The 18,657-nt window shown below is 35.5% G+C and overlaps 1 protein-coding gene and 7 non-coding genes across 13 annotated transcripts; all 8 read right to left on the reverse strand.

Moving 5' to 3' along the window:
• Positions 1-1,103: 1,103 nt before the first annotated feature.
• On the reverse strand, positions 1,104-1,299 carry LOC117908147. The gene has a single exon (XR_004650163.1). It is a non-coding gene; the product is annotated as a U2 spliceosomal RNA (small nuclear RNA).
• A 1,577-nt stretch (positions 1,300-2,876) lies between these two features.
• LOC117908091 lies at positions 2,877-3,072 on the reverse strand. Its single transcript, XR_004650155.1, has one exon. It is a non-coding gene; the product is annotated as a U2 spliceosomal RNA (small nuclear RNA).
• Positions 3,073-4,468: 1,396 nt separating this feature from the next.
• Positions 4,469-16,946, reverse strand: LOC117907463. Of its 6 annotated transcripts, XM_034821013.1 has the most exons (6): positions 16,652-16,938; positions 14,066-14,190; positions 8,190-8,308; positions 5,412-5,475; positions 5,253-5,322; positions 4,469-4,842 (listed from the first exon to the last, which is right to left on the reverse strand). In XM_034821013.1, the coding sequence occupies exons 2-6, from the start codon at positions 14,099-14,101 to the stop codon at positions 4,829-4,831; spliced, it is 303 nt and encodes a 100-aa protein (XP_034676904.1). In that variant the 5' UTR covers positions 14,102-14,190; positions 16,652-16,938; the 3' UTR covers positions 4,469-4,828. The 6 variants fall into 6 exon arrangements, 1 of the variants encoding a protein (XP_034676904.1); XR_004650008.1 differs by lacking the exon at positions 5,253-5,322 and having other exon boundaries at positions 5,412-5,472; positions 8,190-8,277; positions 15,764-16,944; XR_004650006.1 differs by lacking the exon at positions 5,253-5,322 and having other exon boundaries at positions 8,190-8,277; positions 15,764-16,943.
• LOC117908178 lies at positions 7,029-7,225 on the reverse strand. The gene has a single exon (XR_004650167.1). It is a non-coding gene; the product is annotated as a U2 spliceosomal RNA (small nuclear RNA).
• LOC117908141 lies at positions 8,816-9,011 on the reverse strand. The gene has a single exon (XR_004650162.1). It is a non-coding gene; the product is annotated as a U2 spliceosomal RNA (small nuclear RNA).
• On the reverse strand, positions 10,299-10,494 carry LOC117908170. The gene has a single exon (XR_004650166.1). It is a non-coding gene; the product is annotated as a U2 spliceosomal RNA (small nuclear RNA).
• LOC117908120 lies at positions 12,352-12,547 on the reverse strand. Its single transcript, XR_004650159.1, has one exon. It is a non-coding gene; the product is annotated as a U2 spliceosomal RNA (small nuclear RNA).
• LOC117908163 lies at positions 16,720-16,915 on the reverse strand. Its single transcript, XR_004650165.1, has one exon. It is a non-coding gene; the product is annotated as a U2 spliceosomal RNA (small nuclear RNA).
• Positions 16,947-18,657: the final 1,711 nt, after the last annotated feature.

Here is an 18,657-nt window from a genome sequence, read left to right on the forward strand (position 1 = left end):
AGTCATCAATTACTGAAATGAGGAGACAGTCACCAATACACAACAGAAAAGACTCTTCATTTTTTGTGAAAACACATACATTAAAATAAAATTGACATGTTAAGAGTGGGAATAAGTGAATTCCCATGCTTGTTTTTGCTGCATTCAGGAAAATTATTTCTTTTAACTCCAATAACACCAATACAACATAAAAAGGTTAAATTGAAATAGAAAAATAGATGGGTCACTAACAAAAAAAAAACAAAACCAAAAGCAAAAACAAAATATTTTGTGCATAACCACAGTCGCCATCCCTGCAACTGGTAGCCATTACAATCCTTAAGCAGCAGCGATGAAGAAAATAATAAATAATGAGAAAAAATAACATTGGGGGGGGGGGGGGGGGGGGGGGGGGGGGGGGGGGTGGGGGGGAAATAAAGTATATTAGAACGGTGGGCATCAATTAAGAACCTAATACAGGTACTATGTTAAATCAATTGCTCACATCCATCAACCATCCGCATAGCTAGTAGTACATGCAGAACTCGTGCTCCCAATCTTTCATTTCTTCTTTGACCTGTTTTGGGGTCACTTACTAAACTGTCGATACTTACAGTTCTTATCATCACCAACATATCAAACATTTGAAAATTTTGAGACTTTCTATAGCAACAATACAAAATCAAACACATCCATAACTTCTTCATTGTTGCGTGCAGACTCATCTTTTCTTCCTCCATCTTCCTTATTCCTTTAAGCAACTCAAGCATAATGTGTCTTGAAAGCTCGTACTTGGGCAAATCAAAGCCAACTAAAATCATACTTTTACTATTGCTCCACATTGAAAATTTTTCAATCACAACAAAAATAGAGGAATGGAAGTACAAAGTATGAAACTTACCATTTTCTAATCACATTCTTCTTCCTAATCTTTTAACTATCCAAGAGACACTTAGGTGAGCAAGCTTCCAGCAGTCACACAATGGGTCGGCTGCATTGTGACAGTGTTGAGTGTGGTTCCATTGCCATGAGAGTTAAGGGTTTAGTACCAAAAGTTGGGTATTTATGTTCCACTCAACCAAATTAGTTAATGAAACTGTGAAGGCATTTATAAACTTTCATTGGAGGGGTGCGCCAGGCCCAAGCAGTAGTGCAGCTCAAGGGCGACGCGCAAGGACCCCAATAGCAAGCTATTGTGATGGGCTCTTCCCCTAAAAAAATAAATTTAATATCATGTGGGACGATGTCCCACGTATCAGATATTAAACTGATAAGAACAGATACTACACTTGATCTTAGCCAAAAGGCCGAGAAAGGTATGCATTGAACCGTCTCCTCGACTCCCTTTTATGCTATGTCCTCGTACAGCCAGCTTTCATATCTAGTCCATGTGGGACAGCACTACCCACTTCTTATCTCATTCTGTGTCTGGTGTGTTCTCCTTATGCTCGTTTCCACGAAGAATCTCTATTTTTCAGGTTACGTAATAATGTAATTATCTAAATGAATGGAAACTTCACCTTGACATAAAACTACATATCGAAAGCTTAGTCTGGTACAAGTAGAAGGCAGAACAATTCTACTGCTCTTCTATTGTACTCAAAATTTACAGAATTGGCATGTGTGACAAGCTTTCTTTTATACCGAAACTATTAGAATGAAATAATGATAATCAAATATAGACGAGAAACCTGTTTAAGAAATCTACTGTGGTTACCAGAGGATGACTTTAAGATAATCTTATGACTGGCTGTCAGTGGGTGTTTTATGTTTCATTCTTGATTTTTTTGACTACTTGAATGAATAAATTCAGAGAATCATCAATAAATATGTAACAATTTTGTTCAAGATTCTAGTAAATAATAGAGAAAAATAAAGAAATAAAAAGGATAAAAGGTATGTCTTACCACCCACATATATTGCATTAGCATAATACCAAGCATTATTTTAGGGGGGAAACAAATTGTTCTCAACATGCAATTCCACCACAGCAGCTCTAATAAGAAAATAACATAGTTGTAAATTCTCTGATGGACAAGATAACACATTACCAGGAATGGAGACACTTTCTTCAACAAAGCAAAAAGACTTTGTTGATATAAATCTGAAGTCGTAGAGTGTCAGTGTGTCGGAGTCCCAACCTCTGGCTGGTGGATGCTGTTGTTGACACAAAGTTGCCCCAAAGCATTGCAATCTATGCTCAATTTCACCCAGATCTGTAAAGGTTTCATTTGGTTGTCTTCTCCTTTTGTTACCATTTTGTACGAGGAACTCCTTTTAGGACACAAGTGGCATAAGAGCTAGGCCTAGGAAAACCATTATGCGATGTTATTGTGGCCAGATCGACTGCGATTTTTTTTTTCCAACAATTACAAGGCTTAACTGCTACTGCACCATTTTCTATTAAATCCCAGGGACATACAAACTTTATAAGACATATGATAAAATGTAATTAGTTTCATTTCTCTTTCATCTTCAGACTAACAATTTTACTTTCTGTTGTCTTGATACTCGTTCACCTAAATACATACCCTTTTTGATCAGGAATTAAGGTATAATCTTTTATTCAAGATTCCAATGAGATGTTAGGATGCAATTTGTTCCTGCCTGCACACACTCTTGACCTTCAGTTTTTTTAATTAAATTCTTTTTTTAGGAATCGTCATGAGTGACTGTCGTTATAGCGTATCTTCAACTATCATATAAAACATTTTATGTTGGGCCCTAAACGTGAAGTTGAAGAGACAAATACTTTCCGACCCAGCCCAGGCAAGTCAGAAGGTCCAACCCTTTGCAACTCCCAGGCCCAAAAGAATAAATTAAACAAGCCTGCAGCACCACACCCCGCGCAGGCCCCTTGCCCAAGCAAGCTCTTACAAACTTAGAACTGGGTTTTGGAGGGGTGCGCCAGGCCCATGCAGTAGTGCAACGCAAAGGCGACGCGCGAGGACCCCAATAGCAAGCTATTGTGATGGGCCCTCCCCCTAAAAAGATAAATTTAATATCATGTGGGACGATGTCCCACGTATCAGATATTAAACTGATAAGAACAGATACTACACTTGATCTTAGCCAAAAGGCCGAGAAAGGTATGCTTTAACACGTCTCCTCGACTCCCTTTTATTCCATGTCCTTCTACTGCCCATTTCATATGTTGTCGATGTGGGACAACACTTCACAGTTTCTCAGCTGCCTTTGCCTTCCCTTTTCAGTGTTTTTCCATAAAGACTTAAAGAGTCTATTTTCAGGTTACCTAATTATGTAATTCTAAATATAACTTCACCTTGGTGTCATGGAACTGCAATTAGCCCGCTGCTAACCAGTAACCACTCACAATCAAATGATGGTGAACAAGGTTTGGTTGATCTAAATTTGGTATAATAAAACTTTTATTAGTTTCAAGGTAGAGCATTGAGTTGCAGTGCAAGCACAACTCTACTACCCATGGACTAGGCAGCGGTTGTCAAGCTCATGGTTCCATGGATCAAATGCATGTCTGTTGTTTTGCATAAACACCAAAAGGAAGAGGAAAAAGGAAAACCCTTTTAGGGTAGTTAATCATCCATCTGAATTGTCATGGAGGCTGCTCAAGAACTGCAACTACAAACCAGGAGTTACTAATCAGATGGCCAAATCCATGAGAAGCCCAAATCTTTACCGGCCAAATGAAGTTGGTGAAAGTCATTGCCTTCAGGCCCTGAATTTCCTACATCAGTCATCAGAATTTGAAGACACATCCATCATAACATCTTCAGAATTGGCTTCTGGGTCGGTAAGCCTACTGGTTAAAACTGACGTTCTTGAAGAGTAAGGGCCTGGGCATTCTCAACTGGAAGTGAACCTCCCTACTTCATTCTACTGCTACTTATCACCGCACTCTACATTTTCGTACACAGATATCAACTCCTCCTTGCTTCCCTTTTATAATCTTCAAGCAGGTTGATGATTTCTAGGTTTTGGGATTGACTTTTGTAGCGAGTTTCTCAAAACAAATATATTCAGAATTCCTTTAGATAGACCCTGGAACTGAATGATTATAGAATTTCTATAACCCTTTAATCTAATATGCAAGTGGCTCAAACTAGACAATGTAGAAAGAATCAATGTTGGCAGCAAAGGAGAAGGAAGCAAGAAAGAAACAATACAAGAAGCTATTCAGGTTGCATCTCACAGGAATGAATTGAACAACTGGAATAGATCCAATTGGAAATTCTGGATTTATACAATGGAGTACTTTATAGTTGATGAATCGAACTCCATTTCAAGTTCATTCAGATAACCAAAGAAATCAATGGAAAAATTCAAGACACTCCAGTCTTGCCACATTAACACTAAACAATCACATTTTTGTTCATAACAGGGAGATCACACATAATCACAGCAGCCCACCATTTGACAGCTCTGATTTGGTTTATGATACAGAAGAAAGCACTTCAAAAAAGTTTAACAGATCTGAAAGCAAATTGAAAATACATGTGTCCACTTCTGAAATTGACAATTCTATGGATTAAACCAGAAATAATGGTATGAAAGAAAAAACAATCATGTGTGCAGAGTTCATACAAACTATATTAAAACATTGACATGACACACTATTTTATCAAACATCAAGCTCTGAGTACCATTGATGGCATTTAAACAAGCAGAGCCAGACCAAAAACTCAAGGACCTCCAAAAGTGTAACCTAAAAGAAAAAAAATAAAATTGAATTCCTTATTGAATTTGTGTTACAACAGCAGATACCACCCACATAAGCTATACTACCGGGTGTAGACCTCAAATCTTAGCCACATTTGGGTGATAGATTTCGTTGACAAAAGCCAAACTCCACTCTTATCCTCCACACACCTCAGTTACAAGGACCTGCCACAATCAATCAAACAGGAAAACTCTCATTCTTGTAGAAAGACTTGAAACAACCTGTAAGCATTCTACAAATGAACTTCCATTCTCATTTCTGAAAACTATCCTACAACAAACTTGCACCTCATGTAAGAACCAACAGACAAGTGAGTGCAATAGTTTATAACCAGATTTGACTAAATCAAGAGAACAATTTTTAGGCATAAATCAGCTGTTCAAATGATTAAACTAAAGAACCAAAATTGGAACCCAAGTGCAAATTGTCTAAGAAAACTAGAAATTGCTCTATTCAAAATTGTACTCGAGTTTGACAGTAAAGAGAACATATAACTGGTCTTCCTCTATTCAAATTTTCAATCACAAAGAAACGTACACATTTAGATCAGGGAAGGAGGAAACGGATTGCATACATGAAAGATTTACCCAGTGAGTCCATGAAAATTTCCATAAATAAGGCATGCCATCAGTCGCCATCTCCACCTTATAATCACTTATCGCACCATTACCAACATAGATATAAAGGAAAAACAGACTGAGTACAAAAGGAAATCTTGAAAAAAAGAAATTACAAGTTCAAAGATCCACCCTCTATATATGCTTGAAAAGACGAGATTCCTCTGTTCTTCAGGACTACTGAGAAAGATACAACATAAGTTTTTGGCCACAAACAAAGAGACATGAAACCAGCTCAGTCATCAATTACTGAAAATGTGGACACAGTCACCGATGCACAACAGATAAGACATTTCATTTAGGTGAAAACACATCTATTAAAAAAATTGACATTTTAGACTGGGAATAAGTGAATTCCCATGCTTGTTATTGTAACATTTAGGAAAATTGTTTCTTTGAACTCCAATAACACCAATACAACATAAAAATGTTTATTTGAAATAGAAAAATAGATGGGTCACTGAAAAAGAAAAAAGGAAAAAAGGAAAAAACAAGATAGTTGGTGCATAACCACAGCCGCTATCTCTGCAACTGGTAGCCATTAATCCTTAAGCAGCACAGATGAAGAAAATAATAAATAATGAGAAAAAAATAAAATTATAAATTACATTGGGGTGATAAATCAAAATATATTAGAATGAGTGAGCATCAATTAAGAACCTTATACAGATACTATGTTAAATCAATTGCTCACATCCATCAACCATCCACACAGCTAGTAGGCTAGTAGTACATGCATAACTCATGCCCCCAATCTTTCATTTCTTCTTTGACCTGTTTTGGGGTCACTTACTAAAATGTCGATACTTACAGTACTTATCATCACCAACATATCTAACTTGGAACACAAGCTTATCCCACTGCATTTCTATCTCGTAATCCATATTATAGATGCAAAGAAAATTAATAAATACATGAAAGAAGAGTGCATACACCTTTATGTGCTCATGTTGTGAGAGTGAAGTAAATGAGTAAAAGAGTAGATACATGGAAAGTGGAGGAAGGATGCTCTGCCCTAGCCTAACATGACTCTGCACAAAATTCTATCAAAAAGATTATGCAAATGTTTTATTGTCCACTGACACCCAGCACTCAATTTTAACTTACCTTGAAGAAACAGCTTAAATTGGATATATACATAGAGATAAATGCAAATCAATTTGAAGAGAAAGATCTATTGTTTTAGAATTGAAGCAAGCTGTTTCAACTTTAACCTACTATGAAGCAAGTGCATTAGGGCCTCTACATTGGGAAACATTTGAGACTTTCTATACCAATAATACAAAATCAAATGCATCCATAACTTCTTCATTGTTGCTTGGAGGCTCATCTGTTCTTCCTCCATCTTCCTTATTCCTCTAAGCAACTCAAGCATAATGTGTCTTGAAAGCTAGCACTTCGGCGAATCAAAGCCAAGCAAAAACATAATATTACCATTGCTTTACATTGAAAATTTTTCAATCAAAACAGAAGTAGAGGAATGAAAGTACTAAGTGTGAAACTTACCATTTTCTATTCACATTCTTCTTCCTAATCTTTTGACTATCCAAGAGACACCTAGTTGAGCAAGCTTCCTGCAGTCACACAATGGGTTGGCTGCATTGTGACAGTGTCGAGTGTGGTTCCATTGCCATGAGAGTTATGGGTTTTTAGTGCCAAAAGTTGACTATTTCTGTTCTACACTCCATCAAATTAGCCAAGGAAACTGTGAAGGCATTTATAGACTTTAATTGGAGGGGTGCGCCAGGCCCAAGCAGTAGTGCAACACAAGGGCGACGCACAAGTACCCCAATGGCAAGCTATTGTGATGGGCCCCTTCCCCTAAAAAAATAAATTTAATATCATGTGGGACAATGTCCCACGTATCAGATATTAAACTGATAAGAACAGATACTACACTTGATCTTAGCCAAAAGGCCGAGAAAGGTAAGCTTTTTAATGTTTCTTCATCTTCTTTTTATATCATGCGGCTTGCAACTTTATCTCATTCACAAGCGATGTGGGATTGTCAGTTCTGACATGTGTAATATAGAGCTGAATGGGATAGAAGCCACATTGAAGGTTGTTCAACTTATTCTTCTGTTTTTCCAGAGTACATACAATAACATTGCATAATTGGTATCTCCAATTTCACAAAATAATATGTTAATAAATAGAAATTAATCTATATTGTAAGGATAATGTTGAAACCCATAATAATTATAATTTCATATTATGAAGATGCAAATTTGAATTAAAGGTTAAAAATGATGTTTAATCTTTGGGAGTTCCTTCATTTTACTTGCCATATTATATTTATTTGTTTTGTTTTATATTTTTTTTTGTGTACTAACTATGATTACATAAATTCCATTTATTTGATAAAGAAAACATATAGATATATGCATATCAACATGTAAAGTTTTTGTGGCACGGTATTGCATACCAAAGTCATAAAAGAAGCATCATATCCAATACATTTGAAGTTGAAAAATATGATATTTATTCCCACATGATAATATAATAAAAAAAAGGCATAAATTACAGTCAAGGAACAATTTGGGAAATGAAACTACCATTGGTATAAGATCAAGGCATCACTCTTTTTCAAATTTTTTATTTTATATTTATTGAACATAAAACAGTTTTATCTCCTTAAAAACATAACCAACCAAAGATATATAGCCAGACCAGAAAGTAATGAACAATGCAGATTGTCCTGGTTATCTACTCAACCCAGAAAGCATTCCCAATATGAGTCCTATAGTCAAGCATCCATCCCACAATTTCCAACTAATGCATTTTTCAATGTTAGGTTTGCTTCTCCATATTACATATGATCTCAAAGAGAACATGTATCCAAGACAGCTGAAAAATATAATGTGCAGAAGAAATAACAAGGTGAGGAAAATTACCAAATTTCTTGGCTGCCTGGGAAACAGCTCCTTGATAAGGTATTCTCAGGGGCTCCACATCCAGAAGCTTCTCCATAAACCTCTAAACCTGAAAAACCACTTCCTGATTGCTTAAAATACTCAAGCCATCAGATAAGAGGATAAAAAATTGACCTCTTGTATAGAGTTTTTGGAGATAAAGAAAAGGGCAGAAAGGACATGTAAGGTGCACTGCCAATATACTCATTTTGAAACATCTTAGGTATCACAACATTCCATTTGGGCTGCATCAATTTCAGATTAAATTATCATTTAAGACCATATCCCTGGAAGAAAAAACAATTTGACAGAAAACTACAATGGGTGGATTTAAATTAGAGAAGCAAGAAAGAGACTACTGCATGCTCAGATCATGGGTTGTTGTGGATGCAAAAAAGCAAGGGGTACATTGTTAGGATCAGAAAAGGAAAGATGGCAAAAAGAAAGAGTCTATGCTAATCCACATGGATTCTCACAGCTCTCCATCCCTGATATTCTCACCACTCCTGAACACCCAATTTTAAAAGAGAGAGATTGGAGTAGAGAAAATTTTTCCAATACCAGCTCAGACTATTGCATTTATAAACAAATTTTGGGACAAGATATTGGAGGGGTGCGCCAGGCCCAAGCAGTAGTGCAATGCATGGGCAACGCTCAAAGACCCCAATGGCAAGCTATTGTGATGGGCCCTTCCCCTAAAAAAATAAATTTAATATCATGTGGGACGATGTCCCACGTATCAGATATTAAACTGATAAGAACAGATACTACACTTGATCTTAGCCAAAAGGCCGAGAAAGGTATGCTTTGAACTGTCTCCTCTACTCCCTTTTATGCTATGTCCTTGTACAGCCACATTTCATATCTTGTCCATGTGGGACAGCACTTCCCACTTCTTATCTCCTTCTGTGACTGGTGTGTTCTCCTTATGCTCATTTCCACGAAGAATCCCAATTTTCAGGTTACCAAATAATGTAATTATCTAAATGTATGGCAACTTCACCTTGGTGTCATGGAAATGCAATTGGATCATGTCTAACACTCACTGTCACAAATACAATTTGACATAAAACTACATATCAAAAGCTTAATCTGGGCAGAACAATTCTACATCTTTTCTATTGTACTCAAAATTTACAGAGTTGGCATATGTGACAAACTACTGATGATAAATTTTCTTTAACAAACCAACATTCTTGATTTTTATGACTTCTTGAATAAATAAATTGACAGTATCATCAATAAATATGTAACGATTTTGTTCAAGATTCTAGTAAATGATAGAGAAAAATAAAGAAATAAAAAAGATAAAAGGCGTGTCTTACCACCCACATATGTTGCATTAACATAATACCAAACATTATTTTAAGGAAAGAAAATTGTTCTCACCATACAAATCATAACAAACTTGCCAGGGTAGCCCAGTTGGTCAAGACGAACACTAGGGTGTGGTCCTAGTAAGTGACACATGGTCCTGGGTTCGAATCTTGTTACTAATGATACCTTAAATTTACATGGTGTTGGTTGTTGCAAGATAGTCAACACCCCGAGGTTTGGGTCCCATGGAGAGTCCTAAGGGCTTGGCCATGGAAGGTTCCTCGGTTATAAAAAAAAAAAAAAATTCATGCAAACCATAACAATGCAAGAGTCAGAAGTAATGGAATTTATTATAACCACGTGCAACTACACCACAGCAGCTCAAATAAGAAAATAACATAGTTGCAAATTCTCTAATGGACAAGGTAACCCATTAAAACCTAAATGCAGTTGCAGTACTGTTGTCAACTCATAGTATAAGAACCAATTCATACAATACAAACACATAAATAACAATGGAAACAAGCCTAAAATCCTAATTACTGGGATCGGCTACCTTCATTAGATTAAAGAGAAACATGTTTGTTCTAACTCCATCCATTCCCTTGTGGAGCCCAAAAACATCTCATTTACTTGCTTTATCATTGTGTCCTTGTTTTTTAAAAATCAATAGAAGGCACAGTTCTATGCTAAACCACAAGTTCTCAAAGGAGAAAATTTTCCAATACCAGTTCTGAATTTCGTATTATAAATAATTTTTGGGACAAGATATTGGAGGGTTGTGCCAGGCCCAGGCAGTAGTGCAACGCAAGGGCGACGCTCAAGGACCTCAATAGCAAGCTATTGTGATGAGCCCTTCCCCTAAAAAAATAAATTTAATATCATGTGGGACAATGTCCCACGTATCAGATATTAAACTGATAAGAACAGATACTACACTTGATCTTAGCCAAAAGGCCGAGAAAGGTATGCCTTTCAATGTCTCCTCATCTTCATTTTATACTATGTCCTCTGCAGCTTCATCTCATACACAAGCAATGTGGGATTGTTAGTCCCAGCATGAGTAAGCTAGAAGCCTAGAAATGAACTGTTAGTGACACACCAATAATTCAAATTAATTCCCATTAAAGATTTGTCCACTAATGACTAATCCAACTTAATGGACTACTTATTCTAGGCCCATCTCAGGACCTCAGACCATGAAACCTTGACCGCTTCATGCTTAAGATACAAGCTTCAGTCCACCTTTATCACTCCCAATGTTATTTGTAGTCCCTCAGCTCTTGTAACTTCTGCAGCTGATTGGGAATTAAGTTGTTGAACTATGTCTTTATTAAACTGTGAATTGTCATCATCAAGTTCAAGCAGTATGTCTTTTCCCGTGTTCATTTCCAACTGCTGATACCCATTAGTAAAATATTATATGTGTTGTGAAGCACTCCTTGCTTTTCTTCCAGGCCAAGAAGATTGGCATTCAGTCTATACTGCCCTGTTTTTTCTTTTTGCCTCTTTCACTAAGATATTTGGTTTCATGTAGGTGAACCCACTGGCAAGTCTCAATAGAAGAAGGAGAAGCCAAAGCTCATGAACTTAACATCATGTTCATTGAAACAAGTGCCAAAGCTGGCTTCAATATAAAGGTAGTCTCTTTCCCCAGACATCCTTTAGATTAATTCTTGGATGCTCACTAGGTTGTAACTGTCTTGATCATAGAATTCTTTGGTTACATGAACCTTTTTCGTACAGGCACTGTTTCAGAAAATTGCAGCTTTACCAGGAATGGAAACACTTTCTTCAGCCAAGCAAGAAGACATGGTTGATGTGAACCTGAAGTCTCCCAACCTCAAGCAGGTGGATGCTCTTGTTGACACAACAGTGCCTCAAAGCCTTGCAATCTATAAGCCCAATCTCACCCCAGATCTGTAAAGGTTTCATTTTCTATCGTCTTCTTCTGTTGTTACCATTTTGCATGAGGAACTCCTTTTGGGATACAAGTGGCATAAGGGCTAAATGTAGTAAAACCATTATATGATGTTATTGTGTTTGGTTAGATGGACAGCATTTTTTGTTCTCCTTTTATCCCTTCTTCGGCTGGTTCTGTGTCTTATCCAACAACTACAAGGCTTAACTGCTACTGCACCATTTTCTATCAAATCCCAGGGACATACAAACTTTATGAGATGTATGATAAAATGTAATAGGTTTCATTTCTCTTTCATCTTCAGATGAATAATTTTACTTTCTATTTTATGTTGATAATCATTCACCCAAATATATACCCTTTTTGATCAGGAATTAAGGTAAAATATTTTTTTCCAGAGAAGAAAATATTATATATGTAAATATTCAAAGATTACATCTTAAAATGGTACAGCAGGTCACCTTTACTAGTAAAATCAATAGAAAATTTTATGTTGCCATGAATGAATCTAGTTATGGTAATTCTTCAGCTATTAGGAACTAGGTGTTTAAAGACATAAACTAGTTTTTCATGTTGGGCCCAAATGCACACAACTACAGCTAAAAAACACTGGTATAAATACTTATTGAGCTATAACAATTCTTCAAAGAAAGAATGAAATTTGATGTTTTTTCTTGAACTTTATTTAATTTGTAAAATAGAATAAAGTTCAAATATGGATAAATTGCAACTACTACGAGATTGAGATCCAATAGTAGTAAAGCCTAGCCCAAACAAGTCAGAAGTATCAATCTTTACAACAGCCCGAGGCCCATACATACTGGAATAGACAAACAAATAACTGCAGTACCAATTCATGTGTAGACCTGCCCAAGCAAGCTGCCACAAATTAGTAGACTGTAATTGGAGGGGTGTGCCAGGCCCAAGCAGTAATGCAACGCAAGGGTGACGCATGAGGACCCCAATAGCAAGCTATTGGGATGGGCCCTCCCCTTAAAAAAATAAATTTAATATCATGTGGGACAATGTCCCACGTATCAGATATTAAACTGATAAGAACAGATACTACACTTGATCTTAGCCAAAAGGCCGAGAAAGGTATGTTTTGCAATGCCTTCTCGATTCCCTTTTATGCTATGTCCTTCTACAGCCACACTTCATGCCTTGTCGATGCGGGATAACACTTCCCACTTTCTCATCTGCCTTTGCCTTGTTTTTTCCTGTGTTTTTCCTTAAAGAATCTCTATTTTCAGGTTACTTAATTGTACAATTCTAAATGTAACTTAACCTTGGTGTCATGGGAATGCAATTAGTCCACTGCTAACCAGTAACCACTCACCATCAAATGATGGTGAACAGGGTTTGGTTGATCTAAATTTGGTATTAAATGAGTTTCAAGGTAGAACATTGAGTTGTAGCGCAAGCACAACTATACTACCCCATGGACTAGGCAGCAGCAAGTGTAACGACCCGAGCAAGGGTCCTGTCAAGCTTGGGATCCTATGGATTGAATGCTTGACTATTGTTTGTCATAAACACCAAAAAAAAGGAAAGAAGAAAACCCTTCAAGGGTAGTTATCATCCATCTGAATTTTCAGAGGCTGCTCAAGAACTGCATCTAAAAACTAGGAGTTACCACTCAGATGCCCATAACTAGAAAATGGGGCTATATCCATGAGAAGCCCAAATCTTTACCAGCCGAATGAAGTTGGTGAAAGTCATTGCCTTCGGGCCCTGGGCTAAACTGACCAACCATGAGTTTCCTCTATCAGTTAACAGAATTTGAAGACACTTATCCATCATAACATCTTCAGAATTGGCTTCTGGATAAACCTACTAGACTTGTCAAAACTGAAGTTCTTGGAAGTAAGATCTGGAAGTGAACCTCCCTACTTCATTCTACTGCTACTTATCACTGCATTCTCTATTTCTATACACAGATATCAAATCCTCCTTGCTTCCTTTTTATAATCTTCAAGCAGGTTGATGATTTCTAGATTTTGGGATTGACTTTTCTAGCCATTCTCTCAAAACAAATATATTCAGAATTCCTTTCAATAGAACATGGAACTGAATGTCAATAGAGTTTCTTTAACCCTTCATCTGAGATGCAAGTGGCTGAAAACTTGAAGATGTAGAGAGAATCAATGTTGGCAGAAAAGGAAAAGGAAGTAAGAAACACTACAAGCAGCAATTCAGGTTGCATCTCATAGGAATGAATTGAACAGCTGGAATAGACCCAATTGGAAAAGCAAATATGTTTAGGAACAGAGTCCCGATGACTATCTGAAAACAGGAACAAATCCTACATTACAAAAATTATAAGAATTCCTGACAAGACCAAGTTCCACAAACTTCCGAGGAATTGTTAAATAGGCATTAAAGTAACAGGAAAATGTTTTGTGCTCACATTTAGGGTTCATGGCCTCAGATGTCTTCATTTATAGAAATGATTTTGGATTTAAGCAATGGAGTACTTCACAGTTAATGAATCGAACTCCATTTCAAGTTCATTGGATGAGCAAAAAAATCAATAGAAAATTCAAGACACTCTAGTCTTGCCACTTTAACACCAAACAATCATACTTTTGGAACAGACAAGTTTGAGAAGAGTCACTACCTTTCTGCTTTGTTCATAAGCAGGGAGATCACACATAATCACAGCAGCCTCACCATTTGAAAGTTCTGATGGTTTATGATACAGAAGAAATCAAGGAAAAAGCACTTAAAACAAGTTCACCAGATCTGAAAACAAATTTAAAATACATGTGTCAGACATCTGAAATTGACAATTTTATGCATTAAACCAAAAATAATGCATGAAAAAGAAAAACGTGTCCAGAGTTTGTACAAACTATATTGAATCATTGACACGGTACACTATTTTATCAAACATCAAGCTCTGAGTACCATTTAAACAAACAGAGCCACACAAAGACACAAGAACCTCCAAAAGTGTAATGCTTTAAAAAACAAAAAAAAAATTGAATTCCTCATTGAATTTGTGTTACAACAGCAGATACCACCCACAGAAGCTAAAGTACTGGGTTGAACTCAAATCTTAGCCACATTTGGGTGTTTAGATCTTGTTGACAAAAGCCAAGCTCCACTCTTATCCTCCACACGCCTCAGTTACATGGACCTGCCCCAATCAATCAAACAGGAAAACTCTCTTTCTTGTATAAAGACTTGAAAAAACCTATATGCATTCTACAAATGAAAATCCATTCTCATTGCTGAAAACTATCATACAACAAACTTGCACCTCATGTAAGAACCAACAGACAAGTGAGTACAATAGTTTATAACCAGATTTGACTAAATCAAGGGAACAATTTTTAGCCATGAATCAGCTGTTCAAATGATAAACCAAAGAACCAAAATTGGAACCCAAGTGTGAATTGTCTTAGAAAACTAGAAATTGCTCTATTCAAAATTATACTCAAGTTTGACAGTAAAGAGAAGAATGTTATTGGTCTGTACCACAAATGCTTTAAATTTTCAATCACAAAGAGAGACATGCTCATTTAGATCAGGGAAGGAGGAAAAGGATCAGATATGTTTATGAAAGATTTACCCAGTGAGTCCAATAAAATTTTGATAAAAAGGCATGCCATCAGTCACCATCTCCACCTCATAATCACTCATCGCAATATTACCAACATAATTAAACACAACTCCCTCCTTCCCAACCAAAACAGCAAAAACAAAAACGTACAAAAAACAGATTGAGTACAAAAGGAAATCTAAAAAAAATTGAAATTAAAATTTCATTAGATCCACCCTCTATATATGCTTGAGGAAGACAAGATTCCCCTGTTCTTCAGGACTACTGAGAGAGATATAACATTAGTTTTTGGCCACAAACAAAGCGACATGAAACCAGCTCAGTCATCAATGACTGAAATGAGGAGACAGTCAACAATACACAACAGATAAGACACTTCCTTTTGTTGAAAACACATCTATTAAAACAAAATCGACATGTTAGACTGGGAATAAGTGAATTCCCATGCTTGTTTTTGCTGCATTCAGGAAAATTATTTCTTTCAACTCCAATAACACCAATACAACATAAAAAGGTTTATTTGAAACACAACAATAGATGGGTCACCAAAAACAAAGAAAAAAAAAACAAAACCAAAAGCAAAAACAAAATATTCAGTGCATAACCACAGCCGTCATGCCCGCAACTGGTAGCCATTAGTGTACTTAAGCAGCACAGATGAAGAAAATAATAAATAATGAGAAAAAAAAAATAAAAGTAAAAAAAAAAAAACCATCAGGGGGATAAATCAAAATACAAGCTTCAGTCCACCTTATCACTGCTAATGTTATTTGGAGTCACTCAGCTCTTGTAACTTCTGCAGCTGATTAGGAATTGAGTAGAAATAATAGCTCAAGGACTTCACCATTGTCTTGGAAGGACTACTTCTCAATGCCTTATCCAAAAAGGGAAAATTAAGAGCTCAATTCAAGATTGTAGCAGGTCCCAGAATGGACACTTGATCTTTATAGCACTGAGTCAGGAGTGAATTCACAACTAAAAGCATCTAATATGGTCCACACAGATGTGATATTTTGTTTAAAAAAATAGAAAAAAAATGCAGAGATTTTGTTGTAAAATTGAGGGAAAATGTTCAAAAGAAAAAAGTTGAGATTTCAATTTTTCTTATTTATTTAGTTTTAAGTTAAGATTTGTACTAAAAAGATGATGCGAATTTAGAAGTGAGAAATAACGGTAATGAGATACAATATCAAAGCCCACGAGGATGAACACACACATGTAGATCAACAAAAGGGGAAAAAGGACTCTTCCCCTTCCCCATTCCCCACTGTGCCAAACACTCCTAAGCATCTCAATCTTACTCATGCCTTGATCACCATTCAATCTACATTCCTCTGCCCCCAAACCTACAAAACTTTCCCTCACAACCCAGACAAGTTTACACAAATCCATAGAACCATCAGAATGCGCTTTGCCATTTCCAACAACTTCATAAAAACTGGTAAAAATTAATTCAATAATATTAATACCCAAAGCATATATCACCACCATCAACGCCGCACTCGACAAAAATTACGAATACCAGGACAGACCTCTTTTGCTGCACTAGCTATGAACTCAATTCAATATAATCCAGAAATAACTCAATGAATAGACAGAAATCAACATACAACTACAATTAATTTATGAGAACTCTACCCTAAATTGAATTTTGGGCACCATTCACTTGCAACAACCTTTCGCGAAATAAATTAGAACTGGAATTTGAGGGGTGCGCCAGGCCCAGGCAATAGTGCAACGCCAGGGCGACGCGCGAGGACTCCAATAGCAAGCTATTGTGGTGAGACCTCCCCCTAAAAAAATAAATTTAATATCATGTGGGACGATGTCCCACGTATCAGATATTAAACTGATAAGAACAGATACTACACTTGATCTTAGCCAAAAGGCCGAGAAAGGTATGCTTCTCAACGTTTCTTCGTCTTCTTTTTATACTATGTCCTTTGCAGCGTCATCTCGTACACAAGCGATGTGGGATTGTCAGTTCTGACATGATAGGAACCATATTGAAGCTAATTACTCTGTTTTTCTATGGTAGAGGCATATAATATATCATTTCATCATTATATCTCCAGTTTCACGAAATTCTATATATTAATAACAAAAATATATAAGATGGAATTATGGAATAGAGAATATATTAAGGGTTTGTTTGAATCATGGAGATCAATGAAATTAACTTTTCTTTTAAATCAGAGTATTTAATCATCATTATCATCATAATAACCATGATTAAGAAAATTAAATAGACTTGGGAGGAAAAGGTATTATACCAAAAGTTTATCACATTTTCTTAGTATAATATATATTAAAGTTCCATATATCTAATTTTTGTCCTTCAATTTTTTTTTATTCAAATGTTGGGCTTAGCTCCACATACCCAATTTTTATCCCTTTTTTTTTTTTTTTTGTTTAAATGTTAGAATAATGGTTAAATTAGGATTTGGTTTGGATTTTCACATATCTAATTATTTTCCATCTTTTTTTGGGGTTAAATTTTAGTTGTTCAGAAATTAGGATTTATTTGGACTTTGAAAAATAGAAGGAAAAAATATTAAGTAAAGAAAAAATTAAATTTTAATTTAATAATCTTTTTCTCACATGTTTGGAATAAAATATATAATTTTTTAAGTAATATTCATTATATATATTCTATATTTTTTCAATAAATCAAATAAAAAACTAATTTTTATTTATTTTATTTTACCGTATTTTGAATATTTTCAAAATTATAATTATAGACTCCAAAAATTGTTTTAAACTCATTTTTAACTTTTGTTTTAGATTCATTTCTTTTTTCATATTTTTCTAAGCTGGTTTTAGAGGTTCTTTGTGGGCCTAAAACTAAGGTTTCATTAATTTAGTTTTAGGCTTGAAGAAGGATTTGAGTTTTGGTAGAAATAATGACTTGTGTCAAAATTTTCATTCTCCCTTAGCCTATAAATAAGGGTTTTGAAGTTCGTTTTCAAGGGATTTCTCTCTTGCATTTTGAAGAGAAACTTTGTCAAATTGTTGAGAGAAAAGAAAAAGAAGAGAAACTTTGAGATATTTTGAAGAAAATTTAGTTTGGAGAGGAAGTTAGCATTACTATGAGCCAAATGTTTCACTTGAAAAGTGATGATAGAAGCTTTGGGATATTTTGAAGAAAACTTAATTTGGAGAGGAAGTTAGCATATTAGGAACTAAGTGTTGCACTTGAAAAATGATTGTTGAGTACATTCATCTTCATTTCCTTGTGTCTATTTTCGTTTTACTTTTCATTTATTTATTTATTCTTAACATGAAACGAATTGATTGTGAATATTGAAAGGTCATATGATTGTTTTTTCGGGTACTTGTTTTTTCATCTTTGAATCATTTTCTTCATTTTATTCATTTTTCATGTTTGATGAAATGTTTGTTCTCTTGCTTAATTTGGTTTTAGTAATTTGCAAATCTTGTTTAATTTGATTTTATTCATTTATTGGGTTGTTTCCCCATTGTGAAGTGCATGGAATTAATTAATATAAGACTCCTTTTGATATGAGATTCTTGTTTTTTCTTTTGATTCTTTATTTAGAGATTTTGTTTTTCCCTTTGTTTTGATTTTTTTTTTTTGGAAGCATTTGTGACTAATTTTAAAATAAAATTAAGAGTCACATGTT

The sequence above is a fragment of the Vitis riparia genome, chromosome 2 (genome assembly GCF_004353265.1).
Source record: "Vitis riparia cultivar Riparia Gloire de Montpellier isolate 1030 chromosome 2, EGFV_Vit.rip_1.0, whole genome shotgun sequence".
NCBI lineage: Eukaryota > Viridiplantae > Streptophyta > Magnoliopsida > Vitales > Vitaceae > Vitis > Vitis riparia.